The 22,429-nt window shown below is 39.5% G+C and overlaps 1 protein-coding gene and 1 long non-coding RNA gene across 5 annotated transcripts in view; one reads left to right on the top strand and one right to left on the bottom strand.

The window, feature by feature from the left end:
• Positions 1-22,429, top strand: part of LOC131140275 (uncharacterized) — a 42,618-nt gene that overhangs the window by 1,812 nt on the left and 18,377 nt on the right. The window lies entirely within an intron of this gene.
• Positions 205-22,429, bottom strand: part of fndc5a (fibronectin type III domain containing 5a) — a 29,184-nt gene continuing 6,959 nt past the window's right edge. For 2 of the 4 annotated variants that reach the window (XM_058090542.1, XM_058090540.1), the window contains exons 2-6: positions 11,491-11,606; positions 11,193-11,391; positions 7,242-7,331; positions 6,271-6,404; positions 205-4,542 (exon numbers count right to left, since the gene is read on the bottom strand). In XM_058090542.1, the coding sequence (XP_057946525.1) occupies positions 4,495-4,542; positions 6,271-6,404; positions 7,242-7,331; positions 11,193-11,376 (456 nt within the window). In that variant the 5' untranslated portion in view covers positions 11,377-11,391; positions 11,491-11,606 and the 3' untranslated portion in view covers positions 205-4,494. Of the gene's footprint in view, positions 4,543-6,206; positions 6,405-7,241; positions 7,332-11,192; positions 11,392-11,490; positions 11,607-22,429 lie in introns of all 4 variants that reach the window. The other 2 variants (XR_009132379.1, XM_058090541.1) reach the window with 2 other exon arrangements.

Raw genomic sequence — 22,429 nt, 5'->3', positions numbered from 1 at the left:
TTTTTATTTGTGTTTCTATAAACTAATCAGATATGCAATTTAATGTACATCTAGATATGAATGACATAATGTAATGTTGTATGATTTTTCTTTACTTCATAACACTTTGGCCACAATTTAGACATGTTAACTGTGTTGTGTTGCCAGCCAAGTTATTTTCAGAGAGTTATTATTCACAGTAAAGAGTGCAGACATTCATTTGGAGAAAATATTTTTTTTATTTGAAGCAAACACAAGTAAGCATACACCATATACTTCAAAAGTGAAGCTGTGTAACCTTGTGCATAATAGTTAATGAACCCATGCTAGCCCTCATTAAGCAATAACTGCTGTACACTGCATACAATCAATATAAACATGTTAGCACTAATAAAGCAGTCTTTTTTTTTTTTCTTAACCATGCGTTCTTGTCCAACCGTATTTCACAACTGAACCTGTCTCGGATCCACAGAAAATAATGTTCCATGAACTCATTTAGAGCAAGAAGCATGATAAACCACGGTGAGCCTTTTGCATTCAAAGCAAGTCCCAGCATCTTAAGAAGAACTTCCACCTGACTGGAGGACGTTAATTAAATAGATAGTTATTGAGTTCTGCAAGTACACATCATTATTTAATCTGATTTAGGAAAATATTTATATAGAGCTGCGGTTAACCGGTGTTAATATACAGTGTGTACCCTGCTCTCGCCAAATACACCACTCAAAGATCTTCACACAGATTGAATATAACTGAGCCATTTGTTTTCTTTAGCAGTGTCCATAAACAAATGTTGACACATCACGACACCAGACTTGTGGCACCTTCATATAAATGTGTGGTTTGTAACGCCACCCTGCACTGTGTCGATAAATGAAGCTACAGTTCGCACCAAAATTATTGGCCAATTACTGGCCAAGTTTGCTTTTTAATTTGTTGAATGATTAAGTGGCAGAAGACGAAACATGTCAATCAATATACGTACAGTAATCCCTCAAGTAGCATTCCTTCTCTTTGAATGGATTATTTTCAGAATTATAACACAAAAAAGTCCTTTTAAATAAAATTTTTAACATTATTAGGGCCCTATAGACATGAAGTAACACCCCTATAGTCACCTTCACCCAATGTAGTAGACATAATCAGAGTAAATAAGACATTTAAGACGTAAATAAGACTTGTGCTCATTTGCATTTCAATTATATCGTCTGGACGTGTGGACAGGAAGTGTGTTCCTGTGTGTTTCGAGTGGCAAATAGGAAGGGACGTTAGGGTTTTACAGTTGAGTTTTATCTTGCTGTGGGTTACGGCTGCAACAGTAGCCTGTGATTTTATTACATATTTGTTGGGGATTATTATTATTCTACTATGTAAGATCATTCGAACCTGCAATTCAAGCCTGTTGTTCGGGCAATCAAGTCTGATGATTGTATGAGTGTAGAATACTACGTCAATATCTTTGAATGTGTCTTTTGAATGACATATATTTATATTTTAGTTCATTTAGACATGATTTTGCTTGAAAATGCTTAATTTATATCTGACATTATCTTAAAAATGCATATTTTGAATCATAATAGACTGTGCTCGCGCATGAAACAGCATGAATATGAAAACCGTGGTTGAGAAAAGTTGCTAAATTCTAACTGCAAAGTGGCAAGGGACAACTGTATAAGATTTCATGGAAAAAATTCAAAATTGTCATAGTTTTTTAAAATATTTTGACATTTTTACCCCTGATTTTATGAGACAATTCCGTTAAGTATACATATAGAATAGTGGGTATTCGTGTATTTTGAGAGAGAATTAATACTTTATACTTAACTTTTTTGTCAAAATCTAAAAGTAAAGAAAAGTGCAAAATAAATGCATATGAATTGAAGATTATTAAAAAACTACAAATAGTCCAAATAACACTAACTTGAATCCATCCGATCCCGATGAATGCTTATTGACAGATTGAATTGATTAGACTGGAGAAAAATGGATGCAGCATTCCACACTCTGTGTTCTCCACGGCAACTGCTGTCTCTATGAGTCAGTGCTTGTTGGAGTACAGTACTAATCTTGCCACTCATATGAAGAATAGAAGAGGAGCTAACAAAAGGTTCCCACCACAGTTGACAACAGTAACTCTATTCAAGTTCTTCTTCTCCTGCAGCGTAAAATAACACTGACAAACCCTGCAGGGACCGCCTAAGTCGCTTTCCAATCTATGACTAAATTAGTAAAAGGTTTGAGTTAAGGGCTGAGAAGGTTGTTTGGTAACAATTTGGTGATATCCCATTAGCTTTACCCACTTGTTTACCACACTCCTTAGCTGGGAACCTTTTATTTAGTAATTGTTGCATGCACAGATATTCCTGTCTGTGACATACTGAGTCTCTACTGAAATAAGCTACATGGTTCATATAACATATTTGGATCAACTTTAGATAGTTTTTTTCGTATTTCACATTAACAACACAATGACAAAATATAACATAAACACATTACAGTCGATAAGTGCTTTTGAAACAATACTTATTAGTAGGGCATGAACAGTTAATGACACAAAATACTGGAATAGCACCCTCTAAGGTTACTTATTTACAGTACTAAAAAGTAAAAGTAAAAGTTTTAGGCCAATAAATTTTTTTTAATTTTGAAAATACATAGTAGAATAGGTGAGCAATTCCAAACTTAAAAACAGAATAATCTAACGATGGCCAAATATTTTTGCACAATACTGTAGTCATACTTCATAATGTATTTACATATTAAATATCTAAATATTACCCAGCCTGAATTTGCAGCTGCATGTCAATTTCTCTAGTTACTGTACAAAGTCATTCCATTATTTAATGAAAAGTATCATGATAACAGCTATAAATGTGACATAGAGCACATATATCCATATTATCAATAAATAAAGGTGATTTTTTTAAGGCAGGGCATTGGGATTAGCCCTCGGGTACTTGGATTGATGGATTTCATGATTAATTTTCACATTTTTTTTACTTAATATTTGAGTGTTGTGTTGTTAAGAGGATTCATAGCACACTTAGAATGCATAATCAGAAGAAATCAATTAGTATTTGGGGGATAATACATCATACAATAGCATTTTTAACATAACAGCCAATATACTAAGTGGCTGTCCAAAGTATGGGGCAATGTATGACATGTGACCCCCCCCAAATATAAAAAATAGCTCCTATACATACTACAGAGGATACTGGCCATGTATGGGTCCATACAATGTACAGATAATACTGATACTGAGTTTCTACTCAATTTATAATCCAAATTAAAAATTATGCACTATATCTAACCTACATGGATAAATACTGACTTTGAATTAAAAAATACTCGTCAGAAGCCCTTCTGCCTTGAAGACATCTGTTGATAAGAAAACCTCAAAGCTGAACCCATACAATTTACACGAAATCAAATGTCTGAAAATGAGGCACATCATATAACATTGGATGCCGAGAGGTTATGTTTGTGTGTTGTTTCTCTACAGAATGTGACCTCGTTGCACATGAAGTCCTCGTGTCAGGGCTGTTATTGCTTAAGGAATCTCCGCTAATGTTGCTACAAAGGCCACTTCTCTGTAGACACATCCAAAATCCCTTTTTAAAATATATATTATTTTTTTTAAGATGAGGCACTCTGGGTCAAGTCCTTTTTGTTTTACCCAGAATGCTGAGAAATCCATCACCCTCAGAGAGAAATAAAAGACAGCTCATTCTGGATGTGGAATGTAAGGAATAGAATATTTTACAACCATGAAAGAGAGTCAAAGTGGTGATGCTAAAAAAGCAAATGCCAGCCAATCGGACACCAAACTGAGCTGCTATGGCTCATTTTTAGAAATCGCTTCTAAATTTAACAGGTGGAGTCTGGATTCCCTGAGGGGGGAAACAAGCTCACCAGCCTGAAAATATTTCCCACAGGACGACAGAATTCTCTGCCTCGGTGGGGGTGTAAAAAGTACCAGAGCAACAGAAATGTACTGGCAGTACCTTCTGTAACAAAACTACAGTTCACCTTCACTCGTAAGAAACTTTGATTTAGAGCATGTTCGGACAAAACAACATCTAGAGGATGAGATTAAAATCACACCACAGAGGAATACTTACAAACTGTGGGTGCCACCCACAAATGTGCAAGCCAATCACTGCCCACTAAAAGACTGGAGCCAGACAAGGGAGTGGATGAAAAGGTCTCTGGCTCTCCTTATCGACTTTGGTCCCTGGGGTTGGTTTATCAGCAGTCCGTCACACCGCCAGGACCATTTGGCACTCATTTCTGCCGCCCTCGTGGTTCCGTTCAATCCTCTCCACTTTGGGATCTCCTATCAGAATGGTACTGGCCAAGTCATTCCTGATTCCCAGTGTGCCTGCAAACTTTGCTCCACTGGCAGGCCCACCGCAAAGGAGACGTACGCGGCACATTCTTGACAAGCAGATTTGCTTAACAGGACTTGCTTATTTGCCAGAACACAACGTCTTCAGCATATGGGGAAGACAGTCACACTTCGATGATGTTGACAGATGGCATCCTATTGTTCTTGGGGAACTGTGAGAGAACAGAAGATGTCAGGATTGAAGCTTCTGCAGCGTTCTGAAGAATAACATAATGAGCATGAGGATGCCTCTGTACTGTATTTATGCTGGAGATAACAATGAAAGGTCTTTGCATATGTTGTACAAATGACTATAGTATTGGCCTCTGCATTGATCACAAGAGCTGAATTGAGTGTGTTTGATCCTTCGTACAGTCATGCACAATGAAGTCAAATTTGAAGTCATGGTTCAATTAAGCTTGAAGGTGATGTTCAAATGACACTTTAGGTGTTTGTCAATGTCAAGCATTTTTCTCGCTACTACTACCCTGGTCCTTCATATTGTATAGTAATCCCTTGTTTATCGTGGCTAATTGCTTCCAGACCGAACCGAGGTAAATTAATTTCCGCAAAGTTATTCATAAATTAAATATTTTCATAGTTAACGCATAGAAAACCTGTTTACAATATTCTAATATTATTAGAGCCCTGTAGAAATACAACAACACCCTTTAACACTCATTCATTCATTCATTTTCTACCGCTTATCCTCACAAGGGTCGCGGGGTTGCTGGAGCCTATCCCAGCCAAACACAGGGCACATATAGACAAACAACCATTCACACTCACATTCATACCTATGGACAATTTGGAGTCGCCAATTAACCTAGCATGTTTTTTGGAATGTGGGAGGAACCCACGCATGCACGGGGAGAACATGCAAACTCCACACAGAGATGCACAAAGGTGGAATCGAACTTGGGTCTCCTAGCTGTGTGGCCTGTAGAAATAGAACAACAACCTTTAACACTCATATTACCCTATATAGTAGATAAATTAAGTCATTTAAGACAAATGAGACTCATAAATGTGTTCTGGATGTCTTGACAGGAAGTGACGATGGGGATTCAGAGTTGAGTTTTAGCTGTACAGCCACAACAGTACCCCATATTATTAAATACATTGGGCACGTTTGGGTTAAAAAAAACCCGTCTTTGGTAGTGGTGAGCGGATCAATCCCATTATCGACTGCCGCAGTTTCATTCAAGATGCCCCCTCTCCCAACCATCACCACCTTCTCTTGTGTTTAATTTACCGTCACGTGACTGAGCAGCGACAGGCAACCCAATACCACCCACTACTATCTACCAGCCTGGCTAGCAGGCAGGCAAGCCCACACATACCACAGAGAGAGCAGGAGAATGGCAGGAAGAAAGGGCTATAATAAGGGCTATAATAGTATAGTATATACATAATCACAAAAAAGTAATAAAAATTCAGATTTAGATTTAGATTTTAATAGAAGATAAGATAAATCCAGCTGAAGGAATAAGCGATGTTTACATGATAAGTTTCATTTTGATCGCACAGCGGTCGTCCTTCGCCACCTCAAGGTTTGAATTTTCCCCCCAAAAGCGAGTCTTTAGAAACCGTGGAAAGACGAATTGTCTTATATTTGTTATAGCCAGGTCAATATTGTATTGTATTGTATTAAATTTTTTAAGTGTCCATATAATAACTTTCTTATGACTTCAAAGTCCACCCTAATCTTATATTTTTGTATACTTGACAGAAACGTTGACAAATTATTTTGAGGGTTTGAGGAACCATACTTGACATTGAGAAACACTGTATGAGTGCACATGAATGAGATCTTGTAGCGACCGGCACCATTCACCTGCCCGGCGCCGTTGAGGGAGGGGGGAGGCACCTCGGGGGAAGAGGGGGTTGGTGGATTATACCTTACTGCGCAACAGCCCCCCTGTCGGGTGTTCAGGAGTGCTGCACTCCGAGGAGTTTTTGGCTTTGTCCTTGTTGTTGTTGGGTTCGTTGTCTTTGATGATGTCATACTGACGACAGAAGAGAGCGATCACACCTGGAAAGAAGAGCATCAAGACGCAAGATTAAGAAGGAATCGTGGAAAAAAATTTTTGGAGCAATGATTCCGATTTCTCTGGTTCAATTTATGCCATGTCCACAAGAACACTAAAATACCAGAACTAAAACACAAATATAAGGCATTCGGATGATGCATTCAATGACTTTGATAATATGTAGCGTTCTACACTTGTCACTAATGTTACTGTAAAATTCGGTGAGACACACAGTATTATGGTAGAATTAATCCCTAATAAAAACGCGGGCTACTGTTGTGGCCGTAACCCACGCCAAGCTGAACCCCCAACGTCACTTCCAGTCCACCTGTTTTGAAACCTGAAACCCAAGATCTTGGAAAGACTAGTAAAATTAAAAAGTAATAATCCAAAACTAAAAGATCATTTAAGAAATAAAATAGTAAAATAGATATTAAAATATTAAAAACAAGAAACAAAGCAATAAAAGTATAAAAAATAAAACCAATTACAATAAAAACAAAGAACTAAAAGACACAGGACCATATGACTCACTCTGAGTTAAAAGCCAGAGAATAAAAGTGGGTTTTAAGACGAGACTTAAAGCTTTCGATGTTGGGGGCCTTTTTTACTAGGGAGGGGAGAGAGTTCCATAGTTTGGGGCCAACCACATAAAAGGCTCGGTCCCCCCTGGTCTTACAAACGCCTTTTTCTATGTGTATACGAAGACTTAAAACACACAGAATATATGCTTTCTTAAAATACGTATGTTGTTCTTGTGGACATAGCTTCACAACCACCTTGTGCTCCAATCATTCCATCATTCAACTTTCTCGTATTTTACTGCATCTAATCCTCACCTGCCCACATGATGAGCACCACAACGATTATGATGAGCTCCCCCGCTCTCAGCTGATTGGTCTGACCTACTTCCTCCATCGTTACTTCGTCTGTGAGAGTCAAAAGGCAATTGTTCAGTTATTACTGAAATGGTTTGGCCTCGGTTAATTTCCCTTTACGAGTCAGTAGTATTTCAGTTTATGTGATAACGGACAATAACTGATGATGATGGCGAGGTGCACATTTATTGAACATATCAGCAAAATGTTTTTACTGCTTGATGACCGACAACTAATCATACTCAGGTTGGAGGCAAATAGGTCAGCATATACTGTGTTTAATCAGTACTGGTCTCCTGTGATACGAATCTGGATCTGGACTATGGAGGATGCTTTGGTATTGTAATATGAGGCAGTGAGAAACAATGAATCAATAAGATAAAGATAACCCATCTGGAGGGTAATGGTAAAGATAATGATAATGGTTTTATTTCATTTGAACATGCATCAGATTACAATTGAGTGCATCCCATAATCAGTTCATAGTTCCACATGTCCAAAAGGAGTAGGAAGAAGCAAAGCTTATTAAATCCTACCCCTCCATCTGGTACTTTTACAATCAGTAACTGTTACATTTGTTCACTTCCTGCTTTCCATAATACAGTTTAAGGTTGTTTTTTTTAAATAATGCATATGACCATACAATGACATAATGTGTACCATAGTAAGTGTCAATATAGTGATATATATATATAGCACATCATGACTGGTTCAAGACTCTTCATCCTTGTATTTAGCAAACATCAACTGCTTGTATTGTTTCTTGAATTGGCTCATCGTTGTGCATTGTTTGATGTCCTTACTCAATCCATTCCATAGTTTGATTCCACATACTGAAATGCTATGGCTTTTTAACGTAGTCCTAGCATATAAGTGTTTCAAATGTAGTTCTTCCCTGAGATCATATTTCTCCTCTCTTGTAGAGAAGTATTGGATGACATTTTTAGGTAATTGGTTATTTTTAGCCATATGCATTATTTTAGCTGTTTGGAAAATTAACTATATCATCAAATTTAAGTATTTGTGATTTTAGAAATAAGGAGTTAGTATGTTCTCTGCAGGCGGCATTATGAATTATCCTTACTGACCTTTTTTGCAGTACATTTAGCGAGTGAAGATTGCTTTTATAGTTATTACCCCATATTTCCACACAATAAGTAAGATATGGTAGAACCAGAGAGCAATAAAGATTGAGAACAAGTTTTGCTTTGTTCAATACTGAAATATTTCTGGCCATCTTATGTTGTATATTTGTAATATGAGGTTTCCAGCTCATATTTTCATCAGGGTTGTGGAATGTCGTGGAAGTCACAGGCTTGATGTAAAGTTCACCAGTGTGTAGGGAATCACATGCAGCAATCACATCGTTTTATTTGATGCACCGGGTGACATTTTGAGGCCCCGGTGTATGTGGTAGGCACCCCATGCTCCAGTAGCTTTTAGAAACAAGCGATTCTGCTGATTGATCGGTCTCTGTTGCCTAGTATTAACAAATCAAAGCACCACTACCCAGAGGGGGGGCAGAGGATCTTGATGCGCTTGACTTTACTGGGCCAAACTGGTCCGAAGTATCACTACCATGGTCTGGGGGTGCACACAAGCAGCAGTGAGATAACTAATGCAAGGATACATAAAAACCTAATTTTAAAGATCGTTCAAACGTCTACATGAAAAGATTTAGATTTTACTTTGCTGTGTTTTACCCGTATTGTTTTTTTTTTTTCACTGTCTATGAAACACACTAAAATGACTATTAAGCAATGCTCTTCTGAGCGGCCACTTACCGAACATCTGCTTAAACACTATAAGCGCTTTAGACATCCTTCAGAAAGAAATCGTAATGAGACAGAGCGGTGCTGAAATGTGACGTGCAGGACGAATGAAGGATGATGAGCTGCAGACATGCTCTCTCCTGAGACACTTTGTGAAACGTGTGCAAGTATACGTGGGGAAGTATAGGGATAGATTAGTACGTCTATGTGTGAGAGTTTGTGTATACGGTATGTATGTTGTGGAACTCACAGTCAAACCTCTACAGTCAACAATATGAACACATAAAACTATAAAACCTTTTAACAAATGACCCTAATGCGGGGCGCACGGTGGACGAGTGTTTAACATGTAGGCCACACAGTCAGGTTCAATTCTCTGTGTGGAGTTTGTTTGTTTTTCCGGATACTCCAGTTTCCTCCCACATACCCAAAAACATGCTAGGTTAATTGGCGACTCCAAATTGTCCATAGGTATGAATGTGAGTGTGAATGGTTGTTTGTCTATATGTGCCCTGTGATTGGCTGGCGACCAGTCCAGGGTGTACCCCGCCTCTCGCCCGAAGTCAGCTGGGATAGGCTCCAGCATACCCTAGAGGATATGCAGCATAGAAAATGGATGGATGGATGCATAATAATGCAAAGGCGATTCATGTAAAAGATACACCTCACGTCTCACTCTTTAACATTTTTAATTGCCAAAACAAAACAAAAAACTATCAACTCTCTCTGTTCCAAAGCAAAGCAATCGATGTTCATTCGATGTTATGTGGTGTTTTCTAATCCGTCACCATGGGAACTAAAAATTTATTCATTTTGCCTTAGCCATAACTGAAGTTAGCTGAGCAACAGTCCTAGAGGCTTCAGCTGCTTTATAAATGGTAATGGTAATGGTTTTATTTCATTTGAACATGCATCAGATTACAATTGAGTGCATCCCATAATCAGTTCACAGTTCCACATGTCCAAAAGGAGTAGGAAGAAGCAAAGCTTATTAAATCCCACCCCTCCATCTGGTACTTTTACAATCAGTAAATGTTACATTTGTTCACTTCCTGCTTTCTTAATGTAGTTTAAGTTTTTTATTTATTTATTTAATTTTTTTGGACATTTTTTGACACATACCGAAGTACGAGGTGATATGACCATCCAATGACATAATACAATATAGTGATATGTATAGCACATCATGACTGGTTCAAGACTCTTCATCCTTGTATTTAGCAAAATCAACTGCTTGTATTGTTTCTTGTATTCGCTCATCGTTGTGCATTTTTCGAGGGTCTTACTCAATTCATTCCATAGTTTGATTCCACATACTGAAATGCTATGGCTTTTTAACGTAGTCCTAGCATATAAGTGTTTCAAATGTACTTCTTCCCTGAGATTATATTGTTTTCGAGTCACGGTATATTTTTTGTTCAGTTTTTGTCACAGTTTATTCAGCAGAAATGTCAAGAAGATGACAATATAGCAGTACAGTAAACAAAACTTCATAAAAGGGAGGAAAAAAAACACTTGTTCGTCCAGTTCAGCCTGTACCACTATTGATTTTTGTAAATTTATTTCCTGCAGAAACGAGCCTCAGACAACACATCCAGAGGTAATTAGGGCTTCTGTTGTAGAAAGAGCATATCTTCAATCTTCTGTGGCGATGCTATTTATATTCTGCACATCTCCCACTTGCCTCTATAAACAAAGTTCAGACTCTCTGGCTGCACTTTCAGGGAAGTGTCTGAATTCAGCACAGTGTCTCACATGGGGAATGAGTTGGAATACTATAGATAAGGCTTCAGCCAAAAGCCCATCGATTTACCACCTCTTGCAGCTGTGACTTCCCCTGCTCGAAGACTGATAAATGCCCCCCTCCCACTTGCATTTTGGTTTACTGTGCAGTGGTGCTGAGTGCACGCAAGGTGAGGCCCGCAGCAGCATGTCAATACAGAATGAAGTATACACCCCTGTGGCCGTGTAGGAGCACTCTGTTGTGAAATTTCATTTCACGCTTTGTGTGCATATTGATTTTTATTGGTCCTTAGACAAAATCAGTCAAGAGATTGTCAAAAGGCCAAGTTCTTTCTGCGCATTCTGGCTTGAGAACAAATACAAAAACGTCACGTTAGCGTATTTTATGTGTGTTTACCTTTATTCTTAGAACCCTGAGTCTCGGCCTCCTTTGGCGTTCGGAAGCGTAATGGCTCGCTTTGTGGGCTCGTCCCAAACATGCTGATGGACTGGACATGGACGATGTAGTCTGTCTCTTCCTCTAAGTCCCATAATGCACAGGAGCGGGTGGTGGTGTTGACTTCCTGGATGAATCGTAGCATACGCACGTCTTTTTTCTGTGGATAAACAAGAGGTTGATTGGTTGTTTGGTGTCACAAACATGGCAGAACAAATTCATTCAGTTTTTCTCTTGTTGATGTTGATGTGTTGATCACCTGCTGTGTTATGGCAAAGCCAATGACAGGATCTCCGTCTGGGATGTCCCATGTCACCACAGCAGAGTTGGCTTTCACCGCTTTGATGGTAACATTGACAGGAGGGGACAAGCTATCTGTGAACAGAGAAACCAAATAGTTACTTTTAATGTTGAAGGACACAATAAAAAGGGGTGTCCAAATCTGATACTGATATTGGATATCGGTACAATTTCCCCAAAACTATGAAGGCAAAGAAACAAACATCCGGTGTGAGAATACCGTATTTTACAGACTATAAGTCGCACTTTTTTCTATAGGTTGGCTGTTCCTGCGACTTATAAATGAAAAGCTGTATATGTTAGATAAACACTGGACACCTTTTCTGTTCATGTTTATTTTTTGTGTAGCTGAATAACTATTGTGTTAGCATATCGTACACCTATTCAGCCTGTTCGCCATTCTTTTATTGTTAGAACTTGCCTTCCAAAGGGACATAATGTCTGTTTTGGTCAAGTAGTTTGTAAAGTAAATTACCCAGGGGCCGACTTATGTATATTTTTTTCTACCTAATTATGCATTTTTGGCCTTGTGCGACTTATACTCCGGAGCGACTTATAGTCCAGAAAATACGGTGTGAGTGTGAGAACCTCCTAAGAGATGTCAAAATTCAAGTGTGATAAATGACTAACCTAATTGAATTCATCCATGAGGGTGGATTGTGACTGAACGGAACACAGCATCCCTGGTATACCTATCCATTTTCTATACCGCTTTGTCACTAGGATCGTGGGTATGCTGGAGCCTATCCTAGCTATTTTTGGGCAAGAGGTGGGGTACACCCTGGACTGGTCACCAGCCAATCACAGGGCACATATAAATAAACAACCATTCATGATCACATTCATACCTATGGACAGTTTTGAGACACCAATTAACCTAACATGTTTTTGGAATGTGGGAGGAAACCGGAGTACCTGGACAAAACTTTAATGATGCCATTGTGGCAGTAGACCTACCCACCTAACAAACATTGTAACTCAACAGCATCCTACTTTTGAAAAGCAGAGTACATGTTAATTATTGACTGGCTGATGGCTTGTGAATATAGCTGTTTCATTTACAATAACCTCTTCAGTCCATTTTTATTTAGAATGCAAAAACCATTAGAAACCAAATGTATACATATTAATCTTTCTGATATGCATGTACAGTCTTCTATCATGCCTTGACATCTGTGACAGAAAAAATGTGGCAATATTCCCCATGGATCACATTGGTATGTGAACTGAATCGGTTACGGCTCCCAGAGAGTAATCTGGGTTTTCATGAGGATGCATGGCATGCCTCAGGGTGCAATTGAATTCTAATAACATTCTGAGCTGTCAGAGGTCTTGTGTGTTGACCGAAAGTGGTGATGTTTCGGTTGAAGAAAAGACAATAAAATCAAATGATGTGAAAATTTTATGTTTAGATCTACGGTAGAGAGCCATCTAATACGCTTAAAGTATTAACAGTCCAATGATATTTGTAAGACTCTCAAAAAAACTGAACTTAATGTTGTGCTTATCATACTATATCCGCATAATTCACTGGACAGGCAGGCAGGCTCATTCCTTCATGAGCTGTTCTTCTCATTCTCATGACAGGATGTTCATTCCAGTTGGATGGAATGACGTCACCATGTAAGGTACTCAATGTGCGTGGCAACGTCATTCAACGGTGATCACCAGAAACATGGCAACCAACCAATATTCATTCATTCATTTTCTACCGCTTTTTCCTCATGAGGGTCGTGGGGGATGCTGGAGCCTATCCCAGCTGTTTTTGGGCGAGAGGCGGGGTACACCCTGGAATGGACAAACAACCATTCACACTCACATTCATACCTATGGACAATTTGGAGTCGCATGTTTTTGGAATGTGGGAGGAAACCGGAGTACCCGGAGAAAACTTTCATGCATGGGGAGAACATGCAAACTCCACACAGAGATGGGTGGAATTGAACCCTGGTCTCCTAGCTGTGATGTCTGCGCGCTAACCACTCGACCGTCGTGCCGCCCCTAACAAATATTAATATTTCAAATTATTTCTGCAAAACTAAAATACAAAACTATAATTGTAAAACTATATATTTGTGTTCACATCTTTGGCTTTCTTAGTAGGATTTACATAATTTATATTTGCCAATTTCCCTGAGGGAATTCCAATGGGATTAATAAAAAAGTATTCTGTCTGTCTGTATAGTAAAAAATGATTCAGTTACCGTCCGTTTTGGTGAGACTCAGATCGTCCATAACAGCTTAATAACACTAACCAAGGTCCCAATGTATAAGATATTTAACAAGTTTTTTCGTCATTGAGGGGTGATGGTGGGTCCCAGTCAAACCAGTTAAGAACCACTGTTGTAGCTGACACTGTGTCGGAGCACATAATACTAATACCGCCCCGCTTTTTCTCATGTTTTATCTGTGTATTAACAAATGAATGTTGTATTTTAATGTATCTTTTACTCTGTTTACTTGCTTTTAATCAACTCCATTCTTCTGTAAAGTGTCTTTGAGTATTTTGAAATGCGCTATACAAATAAAATGTATTATTATTATTATTAAATAACATATAATCGTTATGTAGAAACAGCTTTACTAAGTGAATGATTTTCTCCAAGAGTGATACATACATATTTGGGCTTTATGACTGAGCGAGATCAACGGGAACAATAAGAAGTGGCCACTTTCAATGATGTTACGCTGTTGTCATGATGAGGATATAAACATAATGAGCCAGCTCAATGGGATATTGTTCAAGTTAATAAATGACACAGCTTGGTAATTAATGGACAGTTGCTGTAGATCATGAACTCACACACAAAGAAGCTTCGGCGATACTCCACGGTACCTGCTGTCGACACTGATAAATAGCTGGAATAAGAGACGGTGACAGAAAGGAGGCCGGCTGCATCTCTTTATCACAAGCCGTTATTGTGTGTAAAGTCATTTTGCTTTTGCTCCCTCTAAACTATTTGTTTGTAATTTCCTCTGTAGTCTCCGAGGCGAAAGGTGCCGAATGAAAGTTAAGAGGTCACAAATCAAACTCATTATTCAGCTCTTTCATTCTCTCTATATTGTGCTCACATCTGAAAAACACACACAGTGAGCTAACCTTTTGAGTCCTCTAGGACTGTGATTCATACAGGAACCTTATACGATATTAAAGGGCAGCTCTGTAATTGTACAATTACATCCAGCACATTTTTTTACCCCTTTTTTTTCTCACCACAAACCAAAGCATGCATACGGCATGACCAACGTCCAAAGAATATTGTTGCTTGAAGCCTTTATAATATTTCTGTTGCAATACCTTGCCTAAATATTTTATTATGGATTTATTGGCTGGAGAAAGTGTTTCTCAGGTAAAAGACCACTTTGTCAATAACAAATATCTAGTGGAACACTTTGTTCAACTACTATACCATTATAAAACAAAAGAAAAATAGAACTTATAGATGGTATTGATATAGATCTGATTATACTGATTTGTTGTGTGTTCGTGTTTTGACCCCAAATTGATCCATCCATCCGTCTTCTATGCTGCTTATCCTCATTAGGATTGCAGGGGTATGCTGGAGCCTATCCCAGCTGACTTTGGGTGAGAGGTGGGGTACACCCTGGACTGGTCGCCAGCCAATCACAGGGCACATATAGACAAACAACCATTCACACTCACATTCATACCTATGGACAATTTGGAGTACCCACGCAACCCTGATTAGATTTAGGGGGGAAATCACAATGAAATTTCCACACAAGGCCATGCAGGTTTAGATGAATCTCTAGATCAGGTGTCTCAAACATGCGGCTCGCGGGCTAGATGTGGCCCGCAGGACACTAGTTTGAGGCCCCCGCCTTGATATGAAAGTTTAATGTTAGTGCGGCCAGCGCAAGTTTGATATGGATGTTGTATGGTATCATGTACCCAGAAAAAATGATTACGTTTGATTAATGTTCATGTTAAAGCTTAAATAACTGTTAATAGTTATCCTCCCTATTTGTGTGGAAGTGGTAAGTTTTTGGCTATTTAAGTTTAAAGGAAATAACTTGAAGGCTACCGTTTAGGTCGCTAGCTTTCTAGTTTGCAAGTTAGCATGTGTCTCAAGACCCTGCAGTTGCGCAATATGTTGTAAATAAAAAGAGTATAAATGTGACTATAGTCGTGTTTTGTCATGTCTACAGGGCTCTAATAATGCTTTGTTAATTTTAATCTGAAAAAAATAATTTGTCTACCCACCAACTATATGTGGTTTCTTAAGTTTTTATTATTTGCCATTTTATTATTATTATTATTATATTTATTTATTACTGATTGATTTTTTTATTCTTGATTTGTTTATTTATTTTTCATCTTATTTTGTGCAGAAAAATAATAATTAAGATATCTGAGAACAGTGGAATGTTTTATCAGAGCTTTTATTGTAGAAAATTGGAACCAAAGCACTGAAAAAGTTTGTATATTTCATCTATTTATTCTCCACATTGTTATTATTATTATTTATTATTATACGGGAGCCAGGCAACAACATTTTGTTGGCAATTTGACTGCTGTGTTATTGTGCAATGACAATAAAGAAAGTCTATCCATCTATCTATCTATCTATCTATCTATCTATCTATCTATCTATCTATCTATCTATCTATCTATCTATCTATCTATCTATCTATCTATCTATCTATCTATCTATCTATCTATCTATCTATCTATCTATCTATCTATCTATCTATCTATCTATCTATCTATCTATCTATCTATCTATCTATCTATCTATCTATCTATCTATCTATCTATCTATCTATCTATCTATCTATCTATCTAAAAACTGCATTTTGTGTTCAATTCCCTTTTCACTGTTTGATATGCAGCTCTCATGTTTAATGGAATATGAAAACTGATGTGTCCCACACTAAGAAAAAGTGTGAACATATCAAAACAGTCTCTGTACTCTCTTGCACAGACGGATTGCTACTGGAAACTCGTACATTGTTCCAGGGCTATGTACTTTAGATAAGTTCAAGAAAAATGGTCTGAAATGTATGTGTTACTTCAGCACCGCTGACTCTGCTATATATTTATCACTACAGACACAGTGCAGATATTTCATAGCCGTGGTTGTGCGTCTTGGATTGCTCAAATCTCAGTCAGCACTGGATCAATGAGTTCTGCAGACAACACCGCCATGCTGCACTAAGGTGGATAAACTATCCGCCCCTGCAGTCTCTCCACTACAACAGGCAGGGGATGGCAGCTTATAGCAAGTTAAGGATGACTTTTGGAGCCTTACTGTTGTGGGAAATTTGATCACTATGGAGTATATTAGTAGGTTCAAATTACACAATGAACACCCACAGACAAGATTGACAAAAATCTTATTTTTATAATCATATGATAGTACTTAAAAATAAAATAATAATAAAATAAAAACAGACACTAGACTCATCACGGGCGGCACGGCGAACGAGTGGTTAGCGCGCAGACCTCACAGCTAGGAGGACCAGGGTTCGATTCCACCCTCGGCCATCTCTGTGTGGAGTTTGCATGTTCTCCCCGTGCATGCGTGGGTTTTCTCCAGGTACTCCGGTTTCCTCCCACATTCCAAAAACATGCAAATTGTCTATAGGTATGAATGTGAGTGTGAATGGTTGTTTGTCTATATGTGCCCTGTGATTGGCTGGCGACCAGTCCAGGGTGTACCCCGCCTCTCGTCCGAAGACAGCTGAGGTAGGCTCCAGCCCCCCCCCCCGCGACCCTCGTGAGGAAAAAGCGGTAGAAAATGAATGAATGAATAGACTCATCACTAAGGAGTCTACTCTACTACTTAGAACCTCCTACATTTCAATGGCATCTCAGCTTCTGTACATTGTGTTCCTGTCTTTCCTACCTTACCCTGAGAGACAATGAACACTTCCAGTGAGCACAGGCTTTAAATATTTACGTGACAGGAAAACGTCAGCCCTAATGAAACATCACACACGCGTGTCTTTATAAACTGTCTCTTGGCGCAGTCCGCCTCACCATGAGATATGGGTGTGACTTTGAGCCATGTTGGGCGTCCTGGTGAGTGTGTGTTTGTTCATGATGGCAGCCTGTTGTCTATTCCACGCTGAGTGAAGTCAAGGGTGACAGCACTTCAATATCCCTACTCATTAGTGAACGACTGCGGTATGAAGGCATGGTGGAAAATTGTAAGGCAGGAGAGGAAGTTCTAACGTTCAAACAGTGATGATTTATGATTAAAAAAATTAACATTATCCTCATCTCAGGCCTCACAGCGAGGAGACCAGGGTTCAATTCCACCGTCGGCCATCTCTGTGTGGAGTTTGCATGTTCTCCCCGTGCATGCGTGGGTTTTCTCCGGGTACTCCGGTTTCCTCCCACATTCCAAAAACATGCTAGGTTAATTGACGACTCCAAATTGTCCATAGGTATGAATGTGAGTGTGAATGGTTGTTTGTCTATATGTGTCCTGTGATTGGCTGGCGACCAGTCCAGGGTGTACCCCGCCTCTCGCCCGAAGACAGCTGGGATAGGCTCCAGCACCCCGTGGTGGAAAAACACCACGAAGAACACAGTCATACAACTTTCCGTTTGAGCGGGTACAAGATACCTCAATCGGATTGGGGAAAGGAATATTCCACCTCTGTGAATCCGATTATATATTCATTCGGATTGGCACTTTTCTTTCGGAATGAGGTGTATACAAAGGTTAGATTCTTTCCGTTTGAGAAAATAACCCGAATGGAATTGGAATATTTGGGTCCATGTATACGTGGCTATTGAATATTCAACCAATAACACCCCAGAATGGCTCATATCTCGCTGCTAATGTCGGGGAATCACACAACAACACATTCAACAGTTCAATGCCTGGGCGGATCAAGCCTCCCCTTAGGCGAATGTATCCAGGTTGGAGCCATCTGTTGTTTTTAAGTGTCAAGATCACTTCTTCCCTTTCATCCTCTGGGCTTTAAATGTATTATTTATTTGATATTTCTTTGATGTTTTAAAGTGTTTTTTCAGTTTTCAGCGTCACTTACATGAATAGCGAGACATATCATATTGATTATTATAGACAGTAGTTGCTGTTTTATGTTATTATTGTTACTATTGGCAACCTTTCACAAGGATAATGGTTTATTTGTTTCAGACATGGGCTAGTGGTTAGCGTGCAGACCTCACAGCTAGGAGACCAGGGTTCAATTACACCCTCAGCCATCTCTGTGTCGGGTTTGCATGTGTTTGCATGTGTGGGTTTTCTCCGGGTACTCCGGTTTCCTCCCACATTCCAAAAACATGCTAGGTTAATTGGCGACTCCAAATTGTCCATAGGTATGAATGTGAGTGTGAATGGTTGTTTGTCTATATGTGCCCTGTGATTGGCTGGCGACCACCGAAGACAGCTGGGATAGGCTCCAGCACCCTCGTGAGGAAAAAGCGGTAGAAAATGAATGAATGAATGTTACGTTAAGGAATTTTTTATGGAGATTTTGCAGTTGGTGCTCAGGGGCTTTGAATTTCCTCCTGCTTCCTTAAATCGCGTGCTTTATCTGAGATGTCATGCTATTTTGAAGCAGTAGTGCTCATACAGTGGAATACACGTGTCGATGATTACATCCACCGCCATTGATAGCAGAAAATTGACCATCTGTTGCTATGTTTCGGTTACATCCATGTTGTCACCTGCCGTGACATAAAACCCTGGTGTAATGTAAAGTCCGGTTCCATGGTTCCATAAGTGTGCTTTGTGTCAATTTTATCCCCATTCTGTGATTCCCACACCTAACCAGATCCCATTTTGATTAGTGGCCATGTTCCTGAAGTCTAATTAACCCAGCAAGCATCTTCAATAAACTGTGTTCCTTAAGGCAATCCCTGATTACCTGATCTGCATACTGATTGTTAGAGGCCTTGAAATTAACCACAAGAATAAACCTCATAGATGTGTACCATGGACAGTGTGCCACACAGTAATTCATGTAATACCATTTCCAATATAATGCTTATACATTGCTTCCAGGACAATATTATAATGTGCAATGTACCTAACACTTTAGGCTCCGCAGGACTGAAAATGGTTTCATTCTAATACACATACGATAGTACTCGTAAAAGCAAGCAGGGTGGTTCCCCAGTGTCTATCATCCCTATGAGAAGATATTGCTGATTATTATAGCTCCACTACCCTTGGAAAAACATTATTCATAGTCATGGTGGTGCTGAACCCCAGGATGCTAATGAGTGAGCCTGCAAGGAAAACTGCCTCATAGCTACATGTTGCCCAGCACATTCGAGGAAGGCACACGTCTCTAGTGTTTATATTTCACTTATGATATCTCCGTGCTAAAGCACCAATGTGCTTGGGTTCAGTACAATATGCAAATGTCTTCATTTTGGATTGATAACACTTGCGATGATCTGTGCTGTGCTTCTTTTTCTTGGGGTATGAACCACAGGTGTAGGGGACCGCACATGTGGAATTGGGAATTACCACTTCCACACAACACATGGAATGTAGGAGACATGTAGACATGTGTCAGAAACAAAACATATCAAAACAGCAGCAAGAACCACTGAGAAATATATGAAAGTCATAACGACTTTGATGAAATTAGAAGCAATAATTTAACACATGATAATTGTGAATGTTGTCTTATGACATGATAGGGATGCTTATTTCCCCCGCTAACATGTTATTAAGTGTCAGAGGTGTGTGGGCTGCAGTTGCACTGTGCTCTTGTGGTTTACCGCACATTCAGGGTGGAAGGCCAGCTCCCTCATTCATACTTAATGTGCCATGATAGAACCATCAGGGTTTATGCTGACCTAGACTTTGCCTTCACCTGTGTCAGAGGAGACCTTGGCACATGAGCTCATCCTGGTGAACACATTGTACACTCGTATCGCACTCCGTAGATCACAAGAGACACTGTACAGCAGGAAAACAAGAGGCTATGAAAGGTAAAACATCAGGTCGACAATTTAGTTATCCTCCTTAATGCATGCATGTCTTACATCCAATACAAGTATTGTGTTTTATCATTAGGGATGCCTGCACCAACTGTTAGTCTCTCTGTGCTCCACCAGCTGGATGACAAGAGAGTTCACTTTGCATGTGTCTGTGTGGATTGGCTCTATATGAGCGCTGTGTAGTCTTGCACATGACCTTTTGACCTTTGTGTAAACTTCTGTAAATGGGGTGAAGAGTGGCTATGACAGTCATTCTACTATTGATCAATCTCATTTCTGATTATCTGGTTTATGAAGTAGCTGGATGTGCAGCTTTGAAAGGAAATATGGATATCGATCAATATGAATCAATTTAAGGCAATACTCTCAATAGACACACATTTAAAAAGGGATGCACAATTTTTTTTTTCAAACCAATACCACTTCTCAAGACCAATACTCAATAACTTTTTCGATGTACTATTTTTTACATTTCGATGTAACTGTAGTTTGTGCACAACTGGAGGTAAGAACGACTTGACATGACATCCATCCATTTTCCCCACTAGAGTCGCAGGGGATGCTGAAGCCTATCCCAGCTGTCTTCGGGCGAGAGGCAGGGTACACCCTGGACTGGTCGCCAGTCAATCACAGGGCACATATAGACAAACAACCATTCACACTCACATTCATACCTATGGACAATTTGGAGTCACCAATTAACCTAGCATGTTTTTGGAATGTGGGAGGAAACCGGAGTACCCGGAGAACATGCAACTGGAGAATCAAACCCAGATCTTCCCGATCTCCCGATTGTGCTAACCACTCATGCACCGTGCGGCCTCCATGACATCATTACTATTACTAAAACATAAAAAAAAAAATAGAGGCGGCTCAGTAGCACAAACCGTGGCTCCAAAGGGTTTATGGCCACCGAAGGTTGGTATCTTCAGCGATGGTAAAGGGGCAATGTCAGGTAATCTCGCCTCATTGGGGTCCTCAGTTCATGGTTTAACCCTTAAGCAGCCACAGGGGTCCCATTTTTGTGTCCACTTTTGGTTGATGAGTTTCCATTCAATTTCAGTACCTTTGAGTTATTGTGTTCCTTTGTGGAGAATAAGTTAGTTACTCATCGAATTTTTCACTCCCGCTGACCATAACAGTGCTGAGATGTGGAGAGTCTTTTCATCAGTATCCACATCCACATACACTTTAATTAAATGTCAAAAGGCAGGGTGCGGAAAAAAGATGCAGCATTGTATGCACAGGGGGATGCAATCCAGCTAATACAAGCAGACAAAAGAGGACTGAGAGACTTGATTTGACAAGCTCGCTGTTAATGAAATCAACTCACAAATCAGGGGGAGAAGGCATTATTGCAGGATGGGGGCTGATGAAGCTTAAAGAGCTCACAGCCAGGCATAATGTTATGAATATGATATTAGCGACTAATAATACATTTTCCTGTCTTTCATTTCCCAACGACTTTATTTTTCCCCAGTGATTTCTGCAGCCTCGCAGGGGAGACTTTGGAATAGCTGCTATAGTAGCGCCTCCAGTATAGCTGCCTGAGTGCAATGTTGTCACATGCAGGTGGAGGGAGGGGAATATAAATAATTCTCTCGCTCTTGCTTGTCTCCGCGCTTTTGTCACAAGCCTTCTCTGCTGCCTCCTCGGCTTTGTTCAGCTCTCACTTCTGCACGTAATCATTTACTCTCACCCAGTCAATTCCTCTTCTCCGGTTATTCCCCTAAAAACAGAACACGCTGCGTGAATGACTGCTGGCCCTTGACTGAAGTCTGAAGCCTCCTACTACAAACCAGGCTTGTAGCTTCGGGCACAGAGATTTGTCATGTGGAGATGATAGACAGGTGACCACAGTTACACCAGTAGATACTGTTCAAAGGTTTTTCAATGGATCACACAAAACCATGAAAAACACAGAAAAGAACAAAGATACTGC

This window comes from Doryrhamphus excisus, chromosome 13 (genome assembly GCF_030265055.1).
Source record: "Doryrhamphus excisus isolate RoL2022-K1 chromosome 13, RoL_Dexc_1.0, whole genome shotgun sequence".
NCBI classification, from domain to species: Eukaryota; Metazoa; Chordata; class Actinopteri; order Syngnathiformes; family Syngnathidae; genus Doryrhamphus; species Doryrhamphus excisus.
This window is presented reverse-complemented; position numbering and strand designations above follow the sequence as displayed.